Source organism: Tiliqua scincoides, chromosome 1, assembly GCF_035046505.1.
Source record: "Tiliqua scincoides isolate rTilSci1 chromosome 1, rTilSci1.hap2, whole genome shotgun sequence".
NCBI lineage: Eukaryota > Metazoa > Chordata > Lepidosauria > Squamata > Scincidae > Tiliqua > Tiliqua scincoides.
The window spans coordinates 200,084,155-200,103,140 of NC_089821.1; the positions used below are offsets into that span (position 1 = coordinate 200,084,155).

General features: G+C 41.2%; 1 protein-coding gene across 2 annotated transcripts in view; it reads right to left on the reverse strand.

The window, feature by feature from the left end:
* Positions 1 to 2,420: 2,420 nt before the first annotated feature.
* The window catches only part of MAN1A1 (mannosidase alpha class 1A member 1), a 79,996-nt gene continuing 63,430 nt past the window's right edge, over positions 2,421 to 18,986 (reverse strand). The window contains exons 10-13 of one of the 2 annotated variants that reach the window (XR_010793699.1): positions 17,371 to 17,543; positions 14,504 to 14,619; positions 7,469 to 8,293; positions 2,421 to 4,519 (exon numbers count right to left, since the gene is read on the reverse strand). Coding sequence is in view for 1 of the 2 variants with exons in the window: in XM_066613872.1 (XP_066469969.1) it covers positions 8,167 to 8,293; positions 14,504 to 14,619; positions 17,371 to 17,543 (416 nt within the window). In the remaining variant the exon portion in view is untranslated. Of the gene's footprint in view, positions 4,520 to 5,069; positions 8,294 to 14,503; positions 14,620 to 17,370; positions 17,544 to 18,986 lie in introns of those variants that run through there. The other variant, XM_066613872.1, reaches the window with a different exon arrangement.

Below are 18,986 nucleotides of genomic sequence, written 5' to 3' on the forward strand. Positions count from 1 at the left end.
CCATTTTCAAACAAAGGACAAAGGCTACTGCATGATGTCCTAGTATGCTTTTAGGCTACTGAACTAGCCCAGAAACTTCTCAGGGATTAGAATGTCCAAAATTTTAGGAAAAATAGGCAAAAAATAGGGGAAAAACAGATTTCACCGCAGAAGCCTTTGTGTTACCTCACAGGAATATTTTTTGGGGGAACAAAAAGATACAAAGCTAACCAGTAAAAGTCACAGTAAGACATGTAGTAGACTACATACATCATCTTAAATAACTCAGAATAAATAATTCAGAGACATTTAACAAAGGAATAGATATTTTATTTAATCATCAATACCAAAACTTGATTGTATCCTTTAGATTCAGAAATGCTGCACTGTCCCAGTATTATGTTGGGAAGCAGCTAGGAAACAGAGATGTTCAAAGAAATAAAGTACAGCAGGCTCCTGTACCTGTGGATTTAGTTATAATGTTAATAATAATAATCTGTGGATCAGGTCCATGGCCCCTCTCCGGAGGGTCCTCTGAGCTCAGTAGAGACCATAGACATCTGTGCATGACCATTGCCCAGCTCAGACTGAGCTGGGCAGTTCAAAACACATGACTTCTGATTTCATGGAGAAACTGGAAGTGACTTTCTAATGCCTTATAAGGCTTTAGGAAGCCAGGCTCCCCTTGCCTCTGGAGGGTCCAGACTGCAGGGATAGGCACTTGCCAGTATCTGTGGTTACAGCTACTTGCAGGGGGTTATGGGATGGAACCCCCAAGGATAAGGGGGCACACCTGTATTTCATGGCAAAGGTTTTTTCAGGAGCCGGCTTCAGAGAAAACTAGAACCCCTCCCCCTCCCTCAATGTTTTATTCTTGTTTACAACCAATAGCTTCACCACTAATCCCCAGGCTCCTATGATATGTGTCCATGGCATCTGCTCAGAACCATGTGACTCAGCAGGGCTGGAAAAAAGTTCTGGATTAGTTGAACCTCCGTCTGATCCAACAAGGCAGTAATGTTCATGAACAATTAACAGATGCTCCCATGAGAGGTGCCTCTTTAACCCAGACTTGCTTGTACATTCCTGCTGTAGAAGTGCGGCCATTAAGGCTGACCACATGGAGATTGCTTCATGCAATGGAGAATGGTTTATAAAGCAGCATCCCATGCAGAGTGCCAGTTGCTGCAAACCATCCACCTAGGGTGTACCTAGGGTGTGACAAGTGGGACATCTGCACTGGGAGCTACTTGATGAGGGTAGTGGATGTGGATTTACCCATATTCTACTGATGCTTTGTTTCTGCACCAGTTTTGGGGATCTCCAAAAAAAAAAGAGGTAAATGAACATTATTTTTCATTTTTAAGTTGGCTTAGCATCCACAGATTTTTGCATAAATTCACTTGGTGAAACAGGGCTGGCTTCTTCCCCCTCTGTAGTTTGATGAATATATTCGGAGCTGGCTTTCCACCCCATGATCTTCCCTTCTCTGTGTGGACAGGGGTGCAATTTCAGTGCTTGCCATGGTGCCATTTTCCCTAGATGCATCTACCTAATTTTGCAGTGATGTGAGGTGGATACAGAGAACCACCAGCAATGGACACATGGAGCTGTTTACAGCTTTTGAATAGCAGAACTGAACGGAGTGGGGTCATATCTAAATGGAAGAATACTGGTTTCAAGTGTGAAAGGTGCCAGGTTTAATTCCTAGAATATCCACTGGAGATGATCTGAGGTTATAAGATTGGAAAAACCTGTTCCTGGAATCCTGGAGAGTTGCTATCAGATGGAATACACAATATTGGACCCATGCTCTGATTCACTGAGAAGCAATTTGGTATTAGTAACAATGTTCATTTAGTAAGTGTTGTTGTGACAGTTGTAAGTAATAAAGTATATCGAATTTAGTTAGCAATTCATTATCTCCTGCACAGTAAGTCAGCAAACACATTCTTCCTTTCATATAAAACAGTAGTAGCAAAGCTATTGGGTTGTATCCCAAATTTTGATGCAGTGACATTCCATTATCAGAAATCTTTCTACTCATGGGAAGACAGCTGGACTCATAAAAGGACCTGTTATACTTGCAAACCCCTTGACAAATGCAGCTCTCTCTCCTAAAAGGAAATTCAAATTATGGACGGCAGTGTATCAAAGGTTTGAATGCAACCTATTGGCTTTTCTTAGGGTCCAATCCTATCCAATTTTCCAGTGCTGGTGCTACTGTGCCAATGGGGTATGCACTGCTTCCTGTGATGGGGAGGCATTCAGAGGCCTCCACAAGGTATGGGAACGTTTGTTCTCTTACCTTAGAGTTGCACTGAGGTTGCACCAGTGCTGAAAAGTTGGATAGGATTGGACCCTTAAACATGTATTGCATGGCCAGTAACCTCAGAGAGGAATAAACACTGTCAAAAAACACGATGTATTAAAAGGCTTTATTCACAATAGAGTTGATTTTTTTTTTACAAATATAATTCATAAAAATTAAGCATTTTGATCTCTCCCAACTTCAGTGATTTCTATAAAGGTGGAAAAAGACTTAAATGGGATATGCACAAATAAAAACATTAATACACAAAATGACCGCATGATAAGTTTACCATACCAACAAGGTGTCATTGGGGAATCATAGAGCTGTCATACAACACATATGGCATTTAAATCAGTAACTTCCAGGATTTAATATATATATATATATTTAAACAACTGCGTTGTGATATGCTGAAAAGCCATGAAAATTTAGACACCGTCTAAACAGGAAGAGACGCTTTGTAAACTAAAATTGCCTTATTTCTAAATTACATACACAGTGGTCAGCATTTGTTCAGATACCCTATTGTTATCTTGTATTGAACTTGCAGGAAAACACAGTGTCATTTCCAACTCGATTGTGTGACAACTGCCAAGAACTACTAAAAGTAAATTCTGAAGCTACTTACGCTACTGTAAATAATTTCAGGATTGCAGTCTTAATTTTTAAATGGCGATTACTCTGAAGTTTTATACTTTGGTGTTTTTGTGTTAAACACACATCGTCACGGCTTTTGAATATATAAAACATGTTTCTCTTGCACTTTGCAGTTCTATAGGTAATACAATCTTCTTGTCTACTTACATCACTTTACAAAAAGGTACTTTATAGTGCAGCTTTTACATACAACCTGATTACCTTATCAGTTATAGAACCATAGAAACTTTGTGCTCTTTCAAATTATAACACTCATGAAAAATTACTATAATGACAACTTCTCAGAAAGAAAATATGAAGCTGGTCTAAATATGTCAATTGACTTTTCAGGGACTGCACTTGGTTATGCAGTCACTGAATTGTCTCCATGGAATAAAATATACCGACGTATAAATGCAACAGGCATTGTACATTTATTGTTCCCACTCTGTTTATAGCAATGGGCAGAAGTAAGGGCCACAGAAGCACGGGAACCACTTCACACAATGCATCAAGTGTCCCCAAAATGGCACCAAATGGAACACACACTGGAGTTTGGCAATGCAAAGGGGAATATTAGGCAATAGAAAATGCTAACTATGGCTGACCCATAAAATAAACACTAGAATTAGGGAGTGTGATGGGAATAATTCCTTTCTAAAGCCTTTAAATGTCAGCACACTTTGGGGAACACGGTGTTTTATAAAGGCTGCTCAAATCCAGTGGTGGGCAGACTCTTGGAAGGCTTGAAAATCTATTAAATGAATGCAAAATATTATTTGGATTGTGGTCTTCGTTTAGAATTGGGACAATTTGTTTTCTTAGTGAACATAACGGATCACACTTATATTTATTTATGAGAAAGAAAGGAGCAGTAATGTAGAGATTGACATAACTGTTTTTAATGGGGCATTTATAAGCAAAAGGGAAAAAGTTGATTGACACTGAAACAAGGGGTTGCTGGTATTACAAAACATCTATCCAACATGGATTGGAATAATTGCAAGCCAAATCTTCAGACAGAAATGAAGCACTATATTGGAGAACAATCTAAACTGCAATAAAGGTAATTGTCATTTGTATTTGTACTGTTTTGGAAAAGGTGGAGCATTCCAACAGGCCACTGTTGCCTTTGGGGATTTATCCCTTCTTGTTGGATCTCAAAGATTAGGGTATTTCATGCTCTTTAAATGTTCATTAGGGTGGATAATGCTAGCAGGGACTGAATTAATGAAAGAACTGGTAGTTGTATGGATCCACAAGGTGGCACTGGGAGAAACTGTATGCAACTATGCTTTTGTGGTGGAATGACTCCAGACAGACAAGTCATGATGGTGCTAGAGACTACAACATCAATGGCAGCTCCTACACAAAGTACAGGTGGTGTTCAATTTAAGCAATAATTTAAGCTTAGGAAACAGACACAAGTCACCTCTCTGTTGAGCTGAAACTGCTATACAGACTGCAACATTAAGATGTGGTGGCACTAGTAGCTTTACAGCTATTAGCAGCATGTAATTCTTTGTCCACATGAGTAATTGCTGCCTTGTATTTGCTTTTTCCACGATGAGTTTTGAGAAGTGCTTTGAGCTTAAAAGGAAAGGCCATCAATTAGTACCAGCAAACTTATCTTTTCTCATGACAAGATGCAAAACCACGCACAGCAGTATTTCGACTCTGTACCTCCTCACATCTGCATGACTCTTTACACAGCTGTTGTGTAGCTGCAAAAGCCATCATAAATTGCTTCAAAACTTAGGAGATTTAGGGTGCAATCCAAACCTGTGCTGGAGCAGACAAGCCAGGAGGCTTGTGCTGCACCCAATGCGGGTTTGTGGGCAGCAGCGGCTCAGCCAGAGGCAAGGGGAAACTCTTCCCCTTACCCCTGGGTAAGGGCAGCTGGCCCCAATGGGTCTCCTCGGACCTGCACCACCTCTGGAGGTAGCACAAGTCCGAGGAGAGCGGAGTGGCTTGAAGCCGGTCCGTTCTCCGTGGGGACGGGGGTTGGGATCTGGCATAACTGCTGGGTCCCAGCCCCACCTCCGGCTAATCACACGCCTGCCCCTGGGGCCACCCATCGCCTGCCCACCCCCACCCAGAAACGCCTCCTTCCCTCCTCCTGCCCGCCCCCCATGCCTACCTTTGCTGCTTGTGCCGGCACAAGCACGCCGACACAAGCGGCTGCAGGGAAGCCGCGGCGGAGGCTTATGCCAGCCTCCACAGGCCAGTGCTTCTCAGAGAGCCGGCCTGGCTTCCCCACGAGGAGGTGCAAACGTGCTTTACAGCATGTTTGCGACCCTCTTATGCCGGCCCGAGGGACTTGGGCCGGCACAAGGCACCCTTTGGATTGCACCCTTAATCTCACTCTGCAGTAACATTTTATCTTGAATCCAAAAGCAGTGCTTCCTAAGACATGCTGAAATAGTCATTGTTTGAGGAACACAAGGACTCCACTGAGCAATTAAATGAAAGCCTAAGTGAAAGTAACTAAGGCTGTAGTTCTTTGTTCAATTAAGGTTACATTCAGGTAAGCGGGCAAAGCATGACTTAGGTCTGAGCGTTTAGGTGAGCACTGTACAATCCTATGCACTTCCTTTTGTACAAATATGAAATTGAACTGGAGGAAGAAAGGGTAACATATGGAGGAAAAAAGTTTAAATTTCAGTTTTACTTAATTGGCTCTCTTGAGTCACTTCTACATATACAGTGTGCCTGGTTTACTTCCAAATCTACGTTTTCCCTGATGCTCAAATACAGAAACAATAAAGTATACTACTCATCTCGGAAGAAACAGTGGAACAATGCTTACATTAACATTTATCATATTAATTTTTCAGCTCTTCAGGCTTCAAACTGGGAATTAAGAAAAATTAGCATGGAGGTAGATAAATGTGTAAAAAATTAAGCAAACATAGAACTACAAAAAATGAATGCATGAAAAAGTTCAGAAGTATCTTTCAATGCATTTAACCTGATTTTGTGAACTATGGAAAGGCATTAGTAGATGTTCAGGATCAGAAATTGACACCAGTTCAAGGTAAGTAAGAAAAAACCCTACTGGCTCCATTCTCCGGGTTATACTGGTATACTTTTACTATGTTGACTTCTGTGGGGGCCTCATTTGAGCCACCACATACTAATGGCATTTCCAATTATTTGAATGAAAATCTTATTCTGTTACTCATACATAATAATCATGATGGAGAGAGCATTACTGCCAGCTCATAACAATTTGGTGCTGATTTGATTTTTCAGCTGCCATGTCTGACCCCTCAGAATATCTTTTTCAATTTTTTTTTGGGGGGGGGGATGGGATTATGAAATTTAGCATAGAGAGGCACAAAGAAACAAAACTCCTCAGCAGATCGCTTGCTTATGTGCTCTCATTCAGGCTGCCAGCAGAGCTAATAGATTTCATTCTTATGGTCCAATCTTGTGGGCACCGGCACCATGACATGACTTTTAGAAGTAGCTCTATGATGTTTTGGGCAGCATGATTAATGCTGTAGCTCCAGGAACATCTACCGTACTGAGATGTGGTGTAGATTACATATGACTGGATTGTATAATTTATGTACTGCTCAGACACTAAGAAGTCATCTATGTCTGCTTTAGCTTTTAGTCCTAATAAGAGATAGCATGAACAAGACCTGCAGTTCTGCTTATTTATTACAGCTTCCTCACAGGATGCCACATATGTATATGATGATACATATCAACATGGTATATCAAGTAGTGCCATGTGCTGCACTGGGGATACTTCATCTTTAGGACTGGCCTGTGTTTAATTCTACAGTTAAACTTCTACAGTTAAACTTCTCACAGTGTTCCTCCTATTTACCATTCCAAACCTACTGAATTTTTCCAAGTATTTAAACATTTCTAGAAGGTTTGCCTCACCATTAACAAAATCAATTTCCATTTTGATTTGTGCAAGGAAGTCAGTTGTTAAAAAGGACAGCTCATACAAAATCACCCTAAGCAGCTGTGTCTAACATCAGACATTCAAGCCACTTTGCCCATAGACAGTATCTCAAATGGTGAACAGGAATAGCAGCCGTTTCTCCTCTGTACCCATAGAACACTATTAAACAGTTATCGACAAATCTTAGGCTATATCAGCCAGTCAACATTTAAGTTTAGTCATTTTGATTTAAGAGAGGAACAAAGTTGCATTTCTTTTTAAAAATACAAGTGCTTAAAACAGTTGTGGCAATTTTTTACTTCTGAATGTGAATTACTGAAACATGGTACCCTCTGGGATGTGATGCTGCTCCTCTTCTCAGAGACATTGTTCCTGGTACCTGGATAGGTGCCATACTATGTTAAATGGAATGTTTGAAACAACATGTACAGAATCAGCCTCTCCCATCTCGACATAGGATAAGGCTCAGACTGACAATCAAGGATTTCACATCCTAGACCACCTCATCTTGTACAATGAATTACAGATTTGACAGGGAACCAGTTTGTCTTTAGATGCCAACTCTGCTGAAGCTACATTTGTACTGACAGAGAGCTTTGAGGACAGTTACATACACTATTATCAGTAGAGATGTGCCTAGATAGCAGCTTCCATGGTCTTGGTTTGGTGCCTGCCGGCAAAACTAAATACAGAAATAGAAAAAAAGTGGATACCAATTTACCTGCAATTAGAATGAATTTGCAGTTATGTGAGGCTCTAACAAACTCATTTCAAGACAAGCCACAATTTAACATAACAGTGTGTCCAGATGACATGAAAAATATTCTTATGTCAAACAGTAAACCTTCTTAATATTCAAATTACCAATTAATGATAGACCCGCATAAGAAGAGGCTGTTACAGTTAGATTTGTCTCTAATGATCAGACAAACCACATTAACAGATTAAAAAAGAAAAAGCTCTTCATACTTAATTCTTTATGGCTTTTTGCAACACAGCAAAGTCTTACAGCTTAAAGCAGACATCTCCTCACAGAGGAGGAAAGAATTTTGCAGTCAAAAATAAAGCAAAATACAAGTAACATGCATACCTCTCCATCTTTTTTGGCTAGGTACACACTTGCAGCCTAACAAAATTTAGAGAAGACATGTTACTCTTTTCTACCAAAACATAAATAACATTAATTACAATTAATGATTTTAGGTCCTCTGATAAATATTGTACGGGTAGATATCAGACTGCAAAAAATGAATTCAAAACTTAGAACTGCATTGTGTGCCCCAAACAAAATTTGTTTTTTTTTGTTGTTCTTTTATTTGTTTTTTCTTTTCTTTCCCCTGTCTTCTGTTGTGAGAACTGGTAGAGGATGCGCTTCAGTGTTAAAGACCCAATGTTCAAATGGAAGAATGTCATCTTCAGAGAACAATAAGTATAGGTATCTGGCAAGGAAAAGAAAAAAAAATTGTAAAAAGATTGCAGAATTGGAAATGAATAGTAAAGACCTGGTCCTATCCTAGAGATATGCCAGTGCATCTCTACGCATGCTGGTGCAACAACAGTCCTGCTAGCATAAAAGCAGGCCCACTACCAACACAATGTTGAAAAAATGCCACACTGACATGCCTTTGGTATACAGACTCCTACACTGCCAGGACTGTTGTTGCACTGGCATACATGGAGAGGAGAAACTGGGACAAAGTGGGAGGAAGATTCGACATATAGCATATCCAAACCCCTCTTCAGACAACGGACATGCCTTGTGATGCCAGAAAAATACTACACCAGTGACACAGTTGGCACAGGTAGGAGTAACCACATATGGAACAGTGGGGAAGGGAAGAATGGAAAGCAAGCACAATGCACCCACACAGTTAAGCAAAGGAGGGAGAAGGGAATTCCATGCCACAATATACTGATCTGCATCTCTATCTCATGTCACTCTCTCCTGACGCCTCAGGATTTGTCTCTGCTATCTACAGATGTTGGTGATGCCTAAACATCCCTTGCTCCAGCCCAGGAGGGTCGCAATCGGCATGCAAAGACTGATGTAAGCATACGTGCCAATGGAGGCACCAAGTCCTGCATCAGACGATGCAAGACTCTGGGGTGGGTGTGGAGAAGGCAGGAGGGAAGCATTCTATGGCAGGGAGAGGGTGAGCAGCCCCCGGGGGCAGGCACCATCTAACAGATGGTGTTGGCTAACCATCTGCTCCTTTTTCAATAGCTAAAAGTAGGCAGTGTCGGCTCCCTTTTAGCAAATGCCAGGGGCTACAATCATTGCTATTGCTGGCCAAACACTCATTTTAGGGTACAATCCTATCTTGCGCCGCAACAGGCAAGCCAGGAGGCTTGCACTGTATCCAGCACAGAATAATTGCCCAAAGTGGCTCAACCAGAGGTAAGGAGAAACTTCCAAATAAGCCACCCTGGCTTCAATGGGTCTCCTCGGACTTGCGCCACCTCCTGAGGTGGCACAAGTCTGAGGAGAGTGGAAAGGTTTGAAGCTGCTCTGCACTGCTCGGGAACGGGGATGGGATCCAGCATAACTGCTGGGTCCCAGCACCACCCCCTGCATTCCACCCACCCACCCCTGGGGCTGCTCACCCCCCCCACCATAGAACACCTCCCTCCCACCTCCTCCACACCCATCCCAGAGTCTTGCATTGGCTGACGCAAGGTTTGGTGCCTCCGTCAGCATGAAGGCTTAAATCAGCCTTTGCAGGCCTTTTGCGACCCTCCTGGGCTGGAGAAAAGGACTTGCGCTGGCCCAAGGGCCTGTCAGGATTGTGCTGTTAATTTTTGTTTTTCAGGACTGCACCATTGCCAAAAGTGACAGAACAATGTCCCCAGCTGCTGCGCTTTCAACCCCTATAGGGCACCACTACATGTGCACTCTAGTAGCACCACTTTCCCTCACAAACATCAAGAGACATCCCTCACAAGCCAGAGAACAAGTGTTGGTTATGCTGCTGTCAATTTACTGCTACTCTGTGTTTCACCTGGCTCCTCAAAGGCAGCTGAACCACAGGTAAACACACCATGCAGATCTGGAGGGAAGCCTACAAACTGCCTGAAATAACAGGTGGGAGCCCAGCTCCTGCTTGGTGAGGTTTGCTGAGCTACTTGTTTCAGTTAGGGCCCTTTTGCTTTTGCAGACTCCATGGCAGACAGTGAACCAACTGGTGTAGCCAGGAACCTGTTACTTGGCTATCAGGCCCTGCTGGTTGGCCACTCCATTTGTGTGTTTCTCCCTTAAGATGCTGCCCTGTGCTGATACAGTTCACAAAATCCTTTGGCTGGATTTGCTCTTGCTGAATCTTTCTAACCCCCGCCCACAGCTGTTTCAGACCCTGCTGGCTTCAGGATAGGACACTGTGGGGATGAGGGGCCTCTGTTCTTGGGATCTGCAGCATCCTCACTCCATGATTTCTTGGGGTCAAGGAGGATGGAGCAATCATAGCAATCATGAGGTCTCTTTGCTCTGCTGCCATGATATAAGGTGAGCTCTTGGTATATCTCCTGCTGTGGTTGGGTGGTTAGCAAGCAGCTTTGTGGAGTGTCCAGTGTGGGTTTTAGACCCTATAGTACCTAAAAATTTTGCCAAGTAATCAAGCTCCAATTATCACTTTGCCTTATCTCCGGGTCAATCAGAGGGCAGAGCCTTTCAACTCTGAAAAGTTTCAATTCTTGCTAAAGCTAAAGGTCATTTGGTTTTGGTTTTTGCTAAAGGTCATTTGTCTCTACAGTAACTTTCCTGGGAAATTTCAGTCAAAGTTAACCTTTTATTCTCCTGCAACCTGGTTCCTTTTTGCAAATGCCTGCATTTGGCAGAGGTCTTTTTTTCCAACACCAGGATGAGATCCTCCTTCCATTTGAAATAAAGTCACAGCCTACAATTCAGTGCACCCATTATTTAAGAATAACTCCCATGGAAAACAGTGGGTCTACTTCTGAGTAAAAAGGGTTGCAAATATATGCAGCTGCATCTCTCTGCTGTGAACTGAACTGCACATTCCCAGTTATGTGTTAAAATGACTGCATATTCCCAGTTATGTGTTAAAATTGTATGTTATATGTAGAGCTTCTGGCTTAACATGGCAGACACCTTAAAGGTGGATTTGATTCAGGGATCTCCTGCAGGGGTTCCCAACCTTTTTCACTTGCATATCCCTTAGCAGCCCATTTCCATAAATTGTACCCTTCATATTAGCAAAATGTTTGTAATTAATAATACAAGCCCTCATCTCCTCTCTATGAAAGCCCAGACTTCAAGTATGAATATTCTCTTTTCATCTGTTTGAAGAACAGAAGACTCTGCCTTTGCACTGTTTTGCACCAGAAGTGTGCTGCGAAATTCTGGGTGATTGATCACTTTTCATATTATGTTCCAGCTTTTTTACTGTGCTGGTTTTCAATCACTGGTTCATACATGAATTGATGACCAAAAACTAGCTATTGGTGGGGCTTTCACAGCCAACTAGCTACCTCCCTTCCTGCCTTGTAAGGCATTCTGGAGCATGACCTGCCTTTTTCTGGCATCATTCCATTCTTTTTCAAGTACCCCTAAAGGTCCTGTTGAGTGTCCCTGGGAGTACATGAATCCCAGGTTGGGAACCACTGTTTTACTGGTATGTAATTTACAGTGCACTTACTCTGATAGTGTTTACAAAAAGGTGGTGAAGACCAGAATTTAAAAAGAATAAAAATGTATCTTATGACCCTTTACTATGTTTTTAATAAATTAGAGACTACAGTTCTTAGGTAACAATTAGTGGTAGGTTATTTTCCAGGATCTGGCTTCAGGTAAAATCAGACAAAACTATACAGACACCCCCCTAAGTTTAACCCCCGACTTAACCGAGGGTCATAGAAAATTCCATGATTTTGGCTCAAAACCTGCCCTTGACTTATCTGTGGGATCAACTTATAGGCGAGTATCTGCGGTACTTCTCTGTCTTCTTTGGCCCTGCCATGGGTGTTTTTGGCCAGTCGTACAAAAGGTAAATGCCCTATGAGTCAGGACAAGTCCCTTGACAGAGCTCAAACCCATCTTGCCTGGCTCCCAGCCTGGGCTTTGTGCAGTGAGCCATTGTCACCCCTTTGCTTGAACGCTGTTGAGGCTTGTGACTGGTCCTAGTTCCTCTCCTTGGTATAAGGGTTCCTTCCAGCTGGCAGATGATCCCAAGGACTTGAATCTTTGGGATGTAGGGGCTTGTGTGTTTGCATCATGTAGCTGAAAGGGAGCTATCTTTCTACATTTGCTCTGCTCAAAAGGTATTCCTTGGATGTATGTGTCTGTGTGTGAGTGAGATCGGGGGATTTGAACCCTGTGTGCAGGGGCTTCTGGAAGTTATTTGCTTTTACTGCTTTGCTGCTGATGCCACTGTAATTCTTGCAGGAAGTGAGGATGCTGTGATGTCCATGTGTTGTGAGTGCATAGTGTCTGAGGGGCATTTCCTCATAGTTGAGGGTGAAGCCTGTGGCTATGTTATTCATTCCTAATGTCTGGAAAGGTCCCTCCCAGCACAGGCTGCTCACTGGGTCCCCAGCCTCTGCTCAATTCATCCTGGAGATGTTTCTTTGGCTGTCAGGACTGAATGGATACAGTGACTGGCTCCTTCAGAGTCAAAGGGAAGGGTTGTAGCAGCATTGGTTTGTCAGTACTGGCTTTGCATTTGGCCCTTGTTTCATCAGCATGCCACTGCCAGGACAGACTGAAGATATGAAGTACATCGCACTGGTGTCTGTGCAATGCTGGTGCAGAATCTGAATAGGACTGGGCTATAACAGAATCATTTATGCCTAAATCTAACACAATCCATACAAGTACACCAACAATGGTCCAACAATGGTGTACTGAATTTAAAAGTTAGGAATTAGCTGCAAAGAAACTGAATTAAAGAAAATGAATTAAGGTGAAATATAGAAAAACTGAGGGAAACAAACATAAAGCTTCAAACTGACAAATAGGGAAGAAACAAAGATATCCTTCAACAGCCAAGGCATATAAAAGTGTGAACAAAAGAGGAATGTATCAGAAAGCTCCCCTCTGGCCTATAAAAGACAGATTGATACAAACAAGTGCCGTGATGTTCTAGTTTCCTCCAAGAGATTGTAATTATTATTGAAAACAGCATTTTCACAGTATTAAGTTGAGACACTTCCAATAAAGTCACAAGCACTTTCTCAAGCACTCTTCAGACTTCCTCTGGAGAAAGACAACAAGGAAATGTCTCTATCTATTCCAAAGTCATAAGTACTTCTGAGTGAGAGTGTGCGTGCTTTCAATAGTAATTTTAGTCTAATTTTAAGAGTGGTTTCAAGCTGCATTGAAAATTCCGTTTAGTGCCAAAATCTAATTCATAGTTTCTTCCTTAACATTCCTCAGGTTGTTACTTTTGCTCCGTGTCTAACTAAACTTTTTGCTAACCCGCTTCCCAAGTCTCGTTGCTCAATTTTATCGATTACCTACACTGGTCCCAATCCTATGGAAAAAAAATCTTGGACAGAAGTATGTTTTAAGTACAGAGTTAAATATAGTCTATCTACCAATCCTAGTCCCACAAGCTCTGATGTAGCCATGCCAAAAAGGCGTGTGCTGCGTTCAGAGTTGGGGAGGGGTCATAATCGGACAGCCTGAATGAGGCAAGTAAGAACAATGTGTACTTACCTCTTGGTAGGCTGCCTAAATGCTAATGGGTCTCCTTGGCCATATACCACCTATTTTTGTGGCATATGTCCAAGAGGAGAGGTTTTAAAAAGAGCGTATAATATCTGACGTGTGCCACTGCTGCTGGATCCACCCTTCCTCCCCACCCAGAAACACTTCCATTTCTCCCACTCCCTTCCCCATCCCCACTGCTGACTTACCTGCCCTGAGAAACAGTGGCCTTGCTGCTGGCCTGCGCATGCAGCTGCCAGCAACTGTACTGGCAACTATATTGCTGGGGGAGGCCAGAAAATAGGGTTGGGTTTTACTCCCAGGATGGCATTCACATGATTACCTTGTGTTATTATTTTTATTTGAACGACTGTATATTCGTTCAAACAATCTTTTTGCTAGAATACTTGGGATAACCAGTTTGCATCTCCTAGCCCAGGGGTCTCCAAACCCTGGCCCGGGGGCCAGATGCAGCCTGCAGTGAGCCTCTATCCAGCCCATGGCCAGCCTCTGATCCCGAGAGCCTCTGCCACAATTGACCAAACACAACCAGAGTTGTGCTTGTGGGGTGGGGAAATGGGGGTCCATTTAAGTGTGTGCTTTATTTCTTGGGCGTGCTTGGAGAAGTCCTAGACATTTGAGGCCATTCATTTATTCATTCATCTAAGTTCCATCTCTAATGTATTTATTTAAATTTTATATTTAATTTCTTTTTCCGGTCCTCAACACTGTGCCAGATATTTGATGCAGCCCTTCTGTTGAAAAGTTTAGAGACCACTGTCCTAGCCCAAGGATTCAACAGTTTGCTCCCCCACCCACTTGTTTCTACTTTTTTTTTTCCTATGCACTCCTATATTTCTTTGTTTTTATGCACACCTACATTTTGCTTGCACATTTCTGGGGCTCTTTTCTGTTGCCTACTGCCTCAACCAAGCCCAGTTAACTAACCATTAGCACAACCTTAAACAAGTGAAACTCTTCAACTTACTTGAGTGTTTCTGAAAGGAAGAAACTCTGCTGTACATCATCATGGCTTCGATGACTGCTGTAAACATCCCTAATGCCAGAATATCCTCCGTCTACTCTGCAGTTTTCTTCCAATGCCTAAGTTGCGAAAATTTTTTATAGAAAATATACAGTTCTGATTAGCCAAGTTCAAATAAATAATTTAGGTGCTATACTTATGACTGTGGTTTTAAAGGTGCAGTATATTATTATCCTAATTATATAAACAAAACATTACCCAACAACATTTGTAAATCGTGAACTGGGTTATGAAGCTGTTTTGACAAGAAAACTTCACATTCAACATCAAACTGTCTCAGTGAAATGAATAGAAATTTATTTAAAATATTTATATCCCGCCTTTCCTATGCCAAAGCAAATGCCCAAGGTGCTTACAAATTCCATGCTAAAATATACAGTGTATAAAACAATAAATAAAATCATTAAGAAGAATAAAAACCATTGGAGGATGGCAACTATATAAGCCAAAGCATTATTACAGAGGCACAGGAACAGACATCAACACCTCACCACCCAAACGCCAAAAGGAACAAAAACATTTTGAGCCCTCACTGAAAAGTTGTGAGAGTGGGGGGTAGTTCTTAATAATAATACAGGTATTTATATACCTTGATCTTTATTCAAGACTTTATTCTTGGTCTTTATTCAAGACTTTATTCAAGGCGGTTTACATAGGCAGGCTATATTAAATCCCTGTATGGATTTTTACAATTGAAAGAAGGTTCTATCTTCCAAGAACCACAACATTCAGATGTTTCTTTCTGATCTGGTTTCACATACTGGCCTCCATCCTCCCACGCTCAGAGCAGATGGAATAACTCGGCTCAGCTTGTCAGCTGCTTCAAGGTCGCATGGTGCCGGTGGCCTCGAACTGGCGACCTTGTGGATGTTATCTTCAGGCAAATGGAGGCTCTACCCTCTAGACCAGACCTCCTGCCCTGGTATTAAATTCCCTGGTAGGGTATTTCATAATTATCTTGATCTTACTTCCCATCCATTTCAATTGCATTTCAAGAGGATTAATTTTTTCTGGACCAAAATTGCTCTGAACTGAGCAATGGATAAAACTAGAAAAACAGATACCAGATGCTTAACCACACCTTTCCAATCCATTATATTTTTCCTATTATGCCAATTATTTTTAAGTCAACCTTTATTTTAAATATTTTATGGGACCAGTTATCTTAAGAGTGAAACAGAGTTTATGCTATTCTCTAAATTCACTGCAGTTTTGTCTCATCGAAAGAACAAGTACACAACTGGGTAGTTCTAGTCTGTTGAGTTCAACAGTGCAATTACACGTGTTTGCAAGTAATTATATACGGGAGAACGCTGAAGTACTCAAAAGGAAAGAGACGTGTTTCCAGTAACACTGGAAGGAAAGAGTAATCTATTTTCAAGGCATTACCCCATAATCTTTATGTTTCCCAATATTACAATACACTGGCTGAACTCTTTGCACAAAGAACAACAAAATAATCATTAATGATATTAAATCAGATCAGGTTATGAAACCTCAAAACATGCTTCTGTGTATCTTCAGATCCTCATTCAAATTATTAAATTATATTAGGAAGGCTACAGCTATTTATAAGGCAAATATCTAATTAATATTTTATCAGTATTGAGACAGCATTCAACACAGCTGAATAGAATGAAGTGTTACAAGTATAAAAGAGATAGGAATAAATATATGCAACCCAAAGCAAAAATTAAACTCAGAACTCACAAGATCTTAAACTGGCAAAGGAGACAAGACATTCACATCCAAATCCACTCCCCTCCATTATTTGCTTTTACTACTGAGATCAATGAAACAATTGAGATATCACATAGGGATATTAAAAAATTTCATAATACACAGCTGCTAATTTCGTGCTGCAATTCAACTGAATAGAAAGCTTCAACAAGTTGATATAGACAAGGGTGCCAGGATATAAAAACCATAAATCGGTTTTCTAAGGCTCAATCTGAATCTCTGAAGTTATATAGAACATTTCATGAAGCACTTAGCACCTTGTAGAATACATTTGTCTGAACTTCAAACAACTATTCAAATAAATGGACTTGAAAACTTATGTTGGCTTGATCAAATAGCAATAGTTAAAATGAATATGGTTCCAATGTAATTTCTCATCAATGCACTTACCATAGAATATTCTACTTTTTCCCTTTTTAAACTGGCAAAAGTGATATTAGATTTTCTCTGGAGAAAATTTACAGAGAATTAGAGCCCAATCCTATGCTTGTCTACTCAGAAGTAAGTCCCAATGTCTTCAGTGGGCCTTACTCTAGGGAAAGCATGCACTGGATTGCAGCCTTAGTTTTGTTATTCTATGGAGAAACAAAAGAAGTGGGAAGGATCTCACTGTACCATTTAACCTGTTATTAACTTGCAAAAGAATGCAACCAAATCAGAGCCTAATCCAAAAAACATTCAAGCATCCCCCCTCCAATAAATAAATAAAATCCTTCAATGAATTTAAAATAAATTTAATATGAGGTGAGTTCAGAATAATGTGGTGTACACTTTGGGTCTTTTTGCATTTTAATACTATTATAAAGAGACTTAAGACATTTACCTGTCCTGAAGTATCTACAAAATTCACTGTGTTCTATTACATGCTTAAATTTTATAATTACTTAGCCTCAAGTATATGCAAACCTATATACAGTTGCTACTGTACTTTTCTTTAAGTAGCATACTACAGTATTTATTGCTATCACTGAACATATAGATCTACAAAATACAAGTTTTCTAAGCTGCTTCCTAATGGCATTTGAGAGATCAAGTTTGAACATTAAAAATAAAAGAGAAAAAAGGATTACCTCTACAGCTTCCCAACCCCACTGCCGATATTTTGGGTCATGGGTGAATCTCCACATATACATGTAGGTTTCTATAACTTCAGGTCTCAAGATATAGTATTTCTCATTCTGCCTTGTAGCAATTGCCTCAACTCCTCCATCAAACCTGAAGGCTTCTGGTCCCAGCTTCATGCCTAGACACATTAACACAGAGTGTCAGTACTCTTATGAAGGACTTCCAATTCTTTCACATGCAGAAGCAGGCTAATTTATGTCAATTATTCATATCAGCTTATTACTGCATTACAGAAACTATTTTGCATTCCTAAGCTCCACATTCAGTGCATTTCTTAGTGTTGTACAAGTCCCAGTCCAATATCTCATCAATATTTTGAAAAGCATCCCAACAAGATATGCAAGGTGACGCATCTTTCTGCCCTCAAGACATATATTAAAATCTATAAAACAGAAAATGAATCAAGATCACACATTAACTGCAGGATGGAAAATGTCCCAAAGCCAATATGGATAAAATGAAACCATAAGAATGAATTCTTTGGTAATTACAAACAACGGGCACTCTCGCTGTTGGGAACTCCCTCTGTAAACAGAACCTTCTCCCATGACAGGAACACTTCTTTCATCCATGGATGCAAAAACAGAAGAACTAATCAAGATGTCATCCAACATAACATTTTTGGACTAAGTTGATTTGGATATTATGTCAAATCATAGGTTGCTGAACACAGTGCAGAAGCCTGAGGCTCCTTGTTTATCTCCTCCCCTTGCACAAGGCGATTCCCTGCTTCCTGTTCTGGTCTAAGGTAAATCATAGTCTGTTTTCTCTCTCAGACAAGGACAGGAAGTGGGTAGCTCACTGCATTAGAGGGGAGAAGAAAGTGCCCAGATGCCTGAGATGTCTCAGCTGCTCATGCATATAAGTGAGTGTTAATATCCAAACCTAACAGTTGGTATCTCACTCAATTTTATTTACTTAAAATATTCATATCCTGTCTTTTGACCCTCAGAAGGACCACCTGGGCATCTTACAAGATGAAATAACATAATAAGATTAAATTGTTAACTAAAAAACAATTCTTTGTCTTTTAGAGCAGTGGTTCTCAAACTGGGTATTGCGATGCCCCAGCCTGAGGACCTCAGCCTCTGCCCCCTTAAGGTGTGGGAAGGCAGTGATGTGATCCCCAGGATCATGCCACTGTGGGGGCAGGAGGGCTTTTCTTAAACCCACCTTACCTGCTGCAGGGGTCTAAGCCCTCTGCAGGCTCCCCATGGCTTGTTGAAAGTGAAAATAGTGATTGTGGCCCACTTCCAGTTTCCCAATTGCTAGAGACACTCATCTCAATGTTTTCTGTAGGTACCAAAAACCTTGCTACCACATTTAAGAAGTTAACTCTTTTAATTGGTTAATAAGAGAATAGATTTTTTTTTTTGCGAAACTGGATGTGGGTCACTCACAATAGCTATTTTCACTTTCTACAAGCCATAGGGAGCCCTGTAAAGGGCTCCACAGGGCTCCCCACAACCCCTGGACCCAGAAGCTGGTAAAGTGGGTTTAAAAAAGCTTCCCTGCCCCTGTAGCTCTGCGATCCTGGGGATCATGCAGCTGCCTTTTCCCC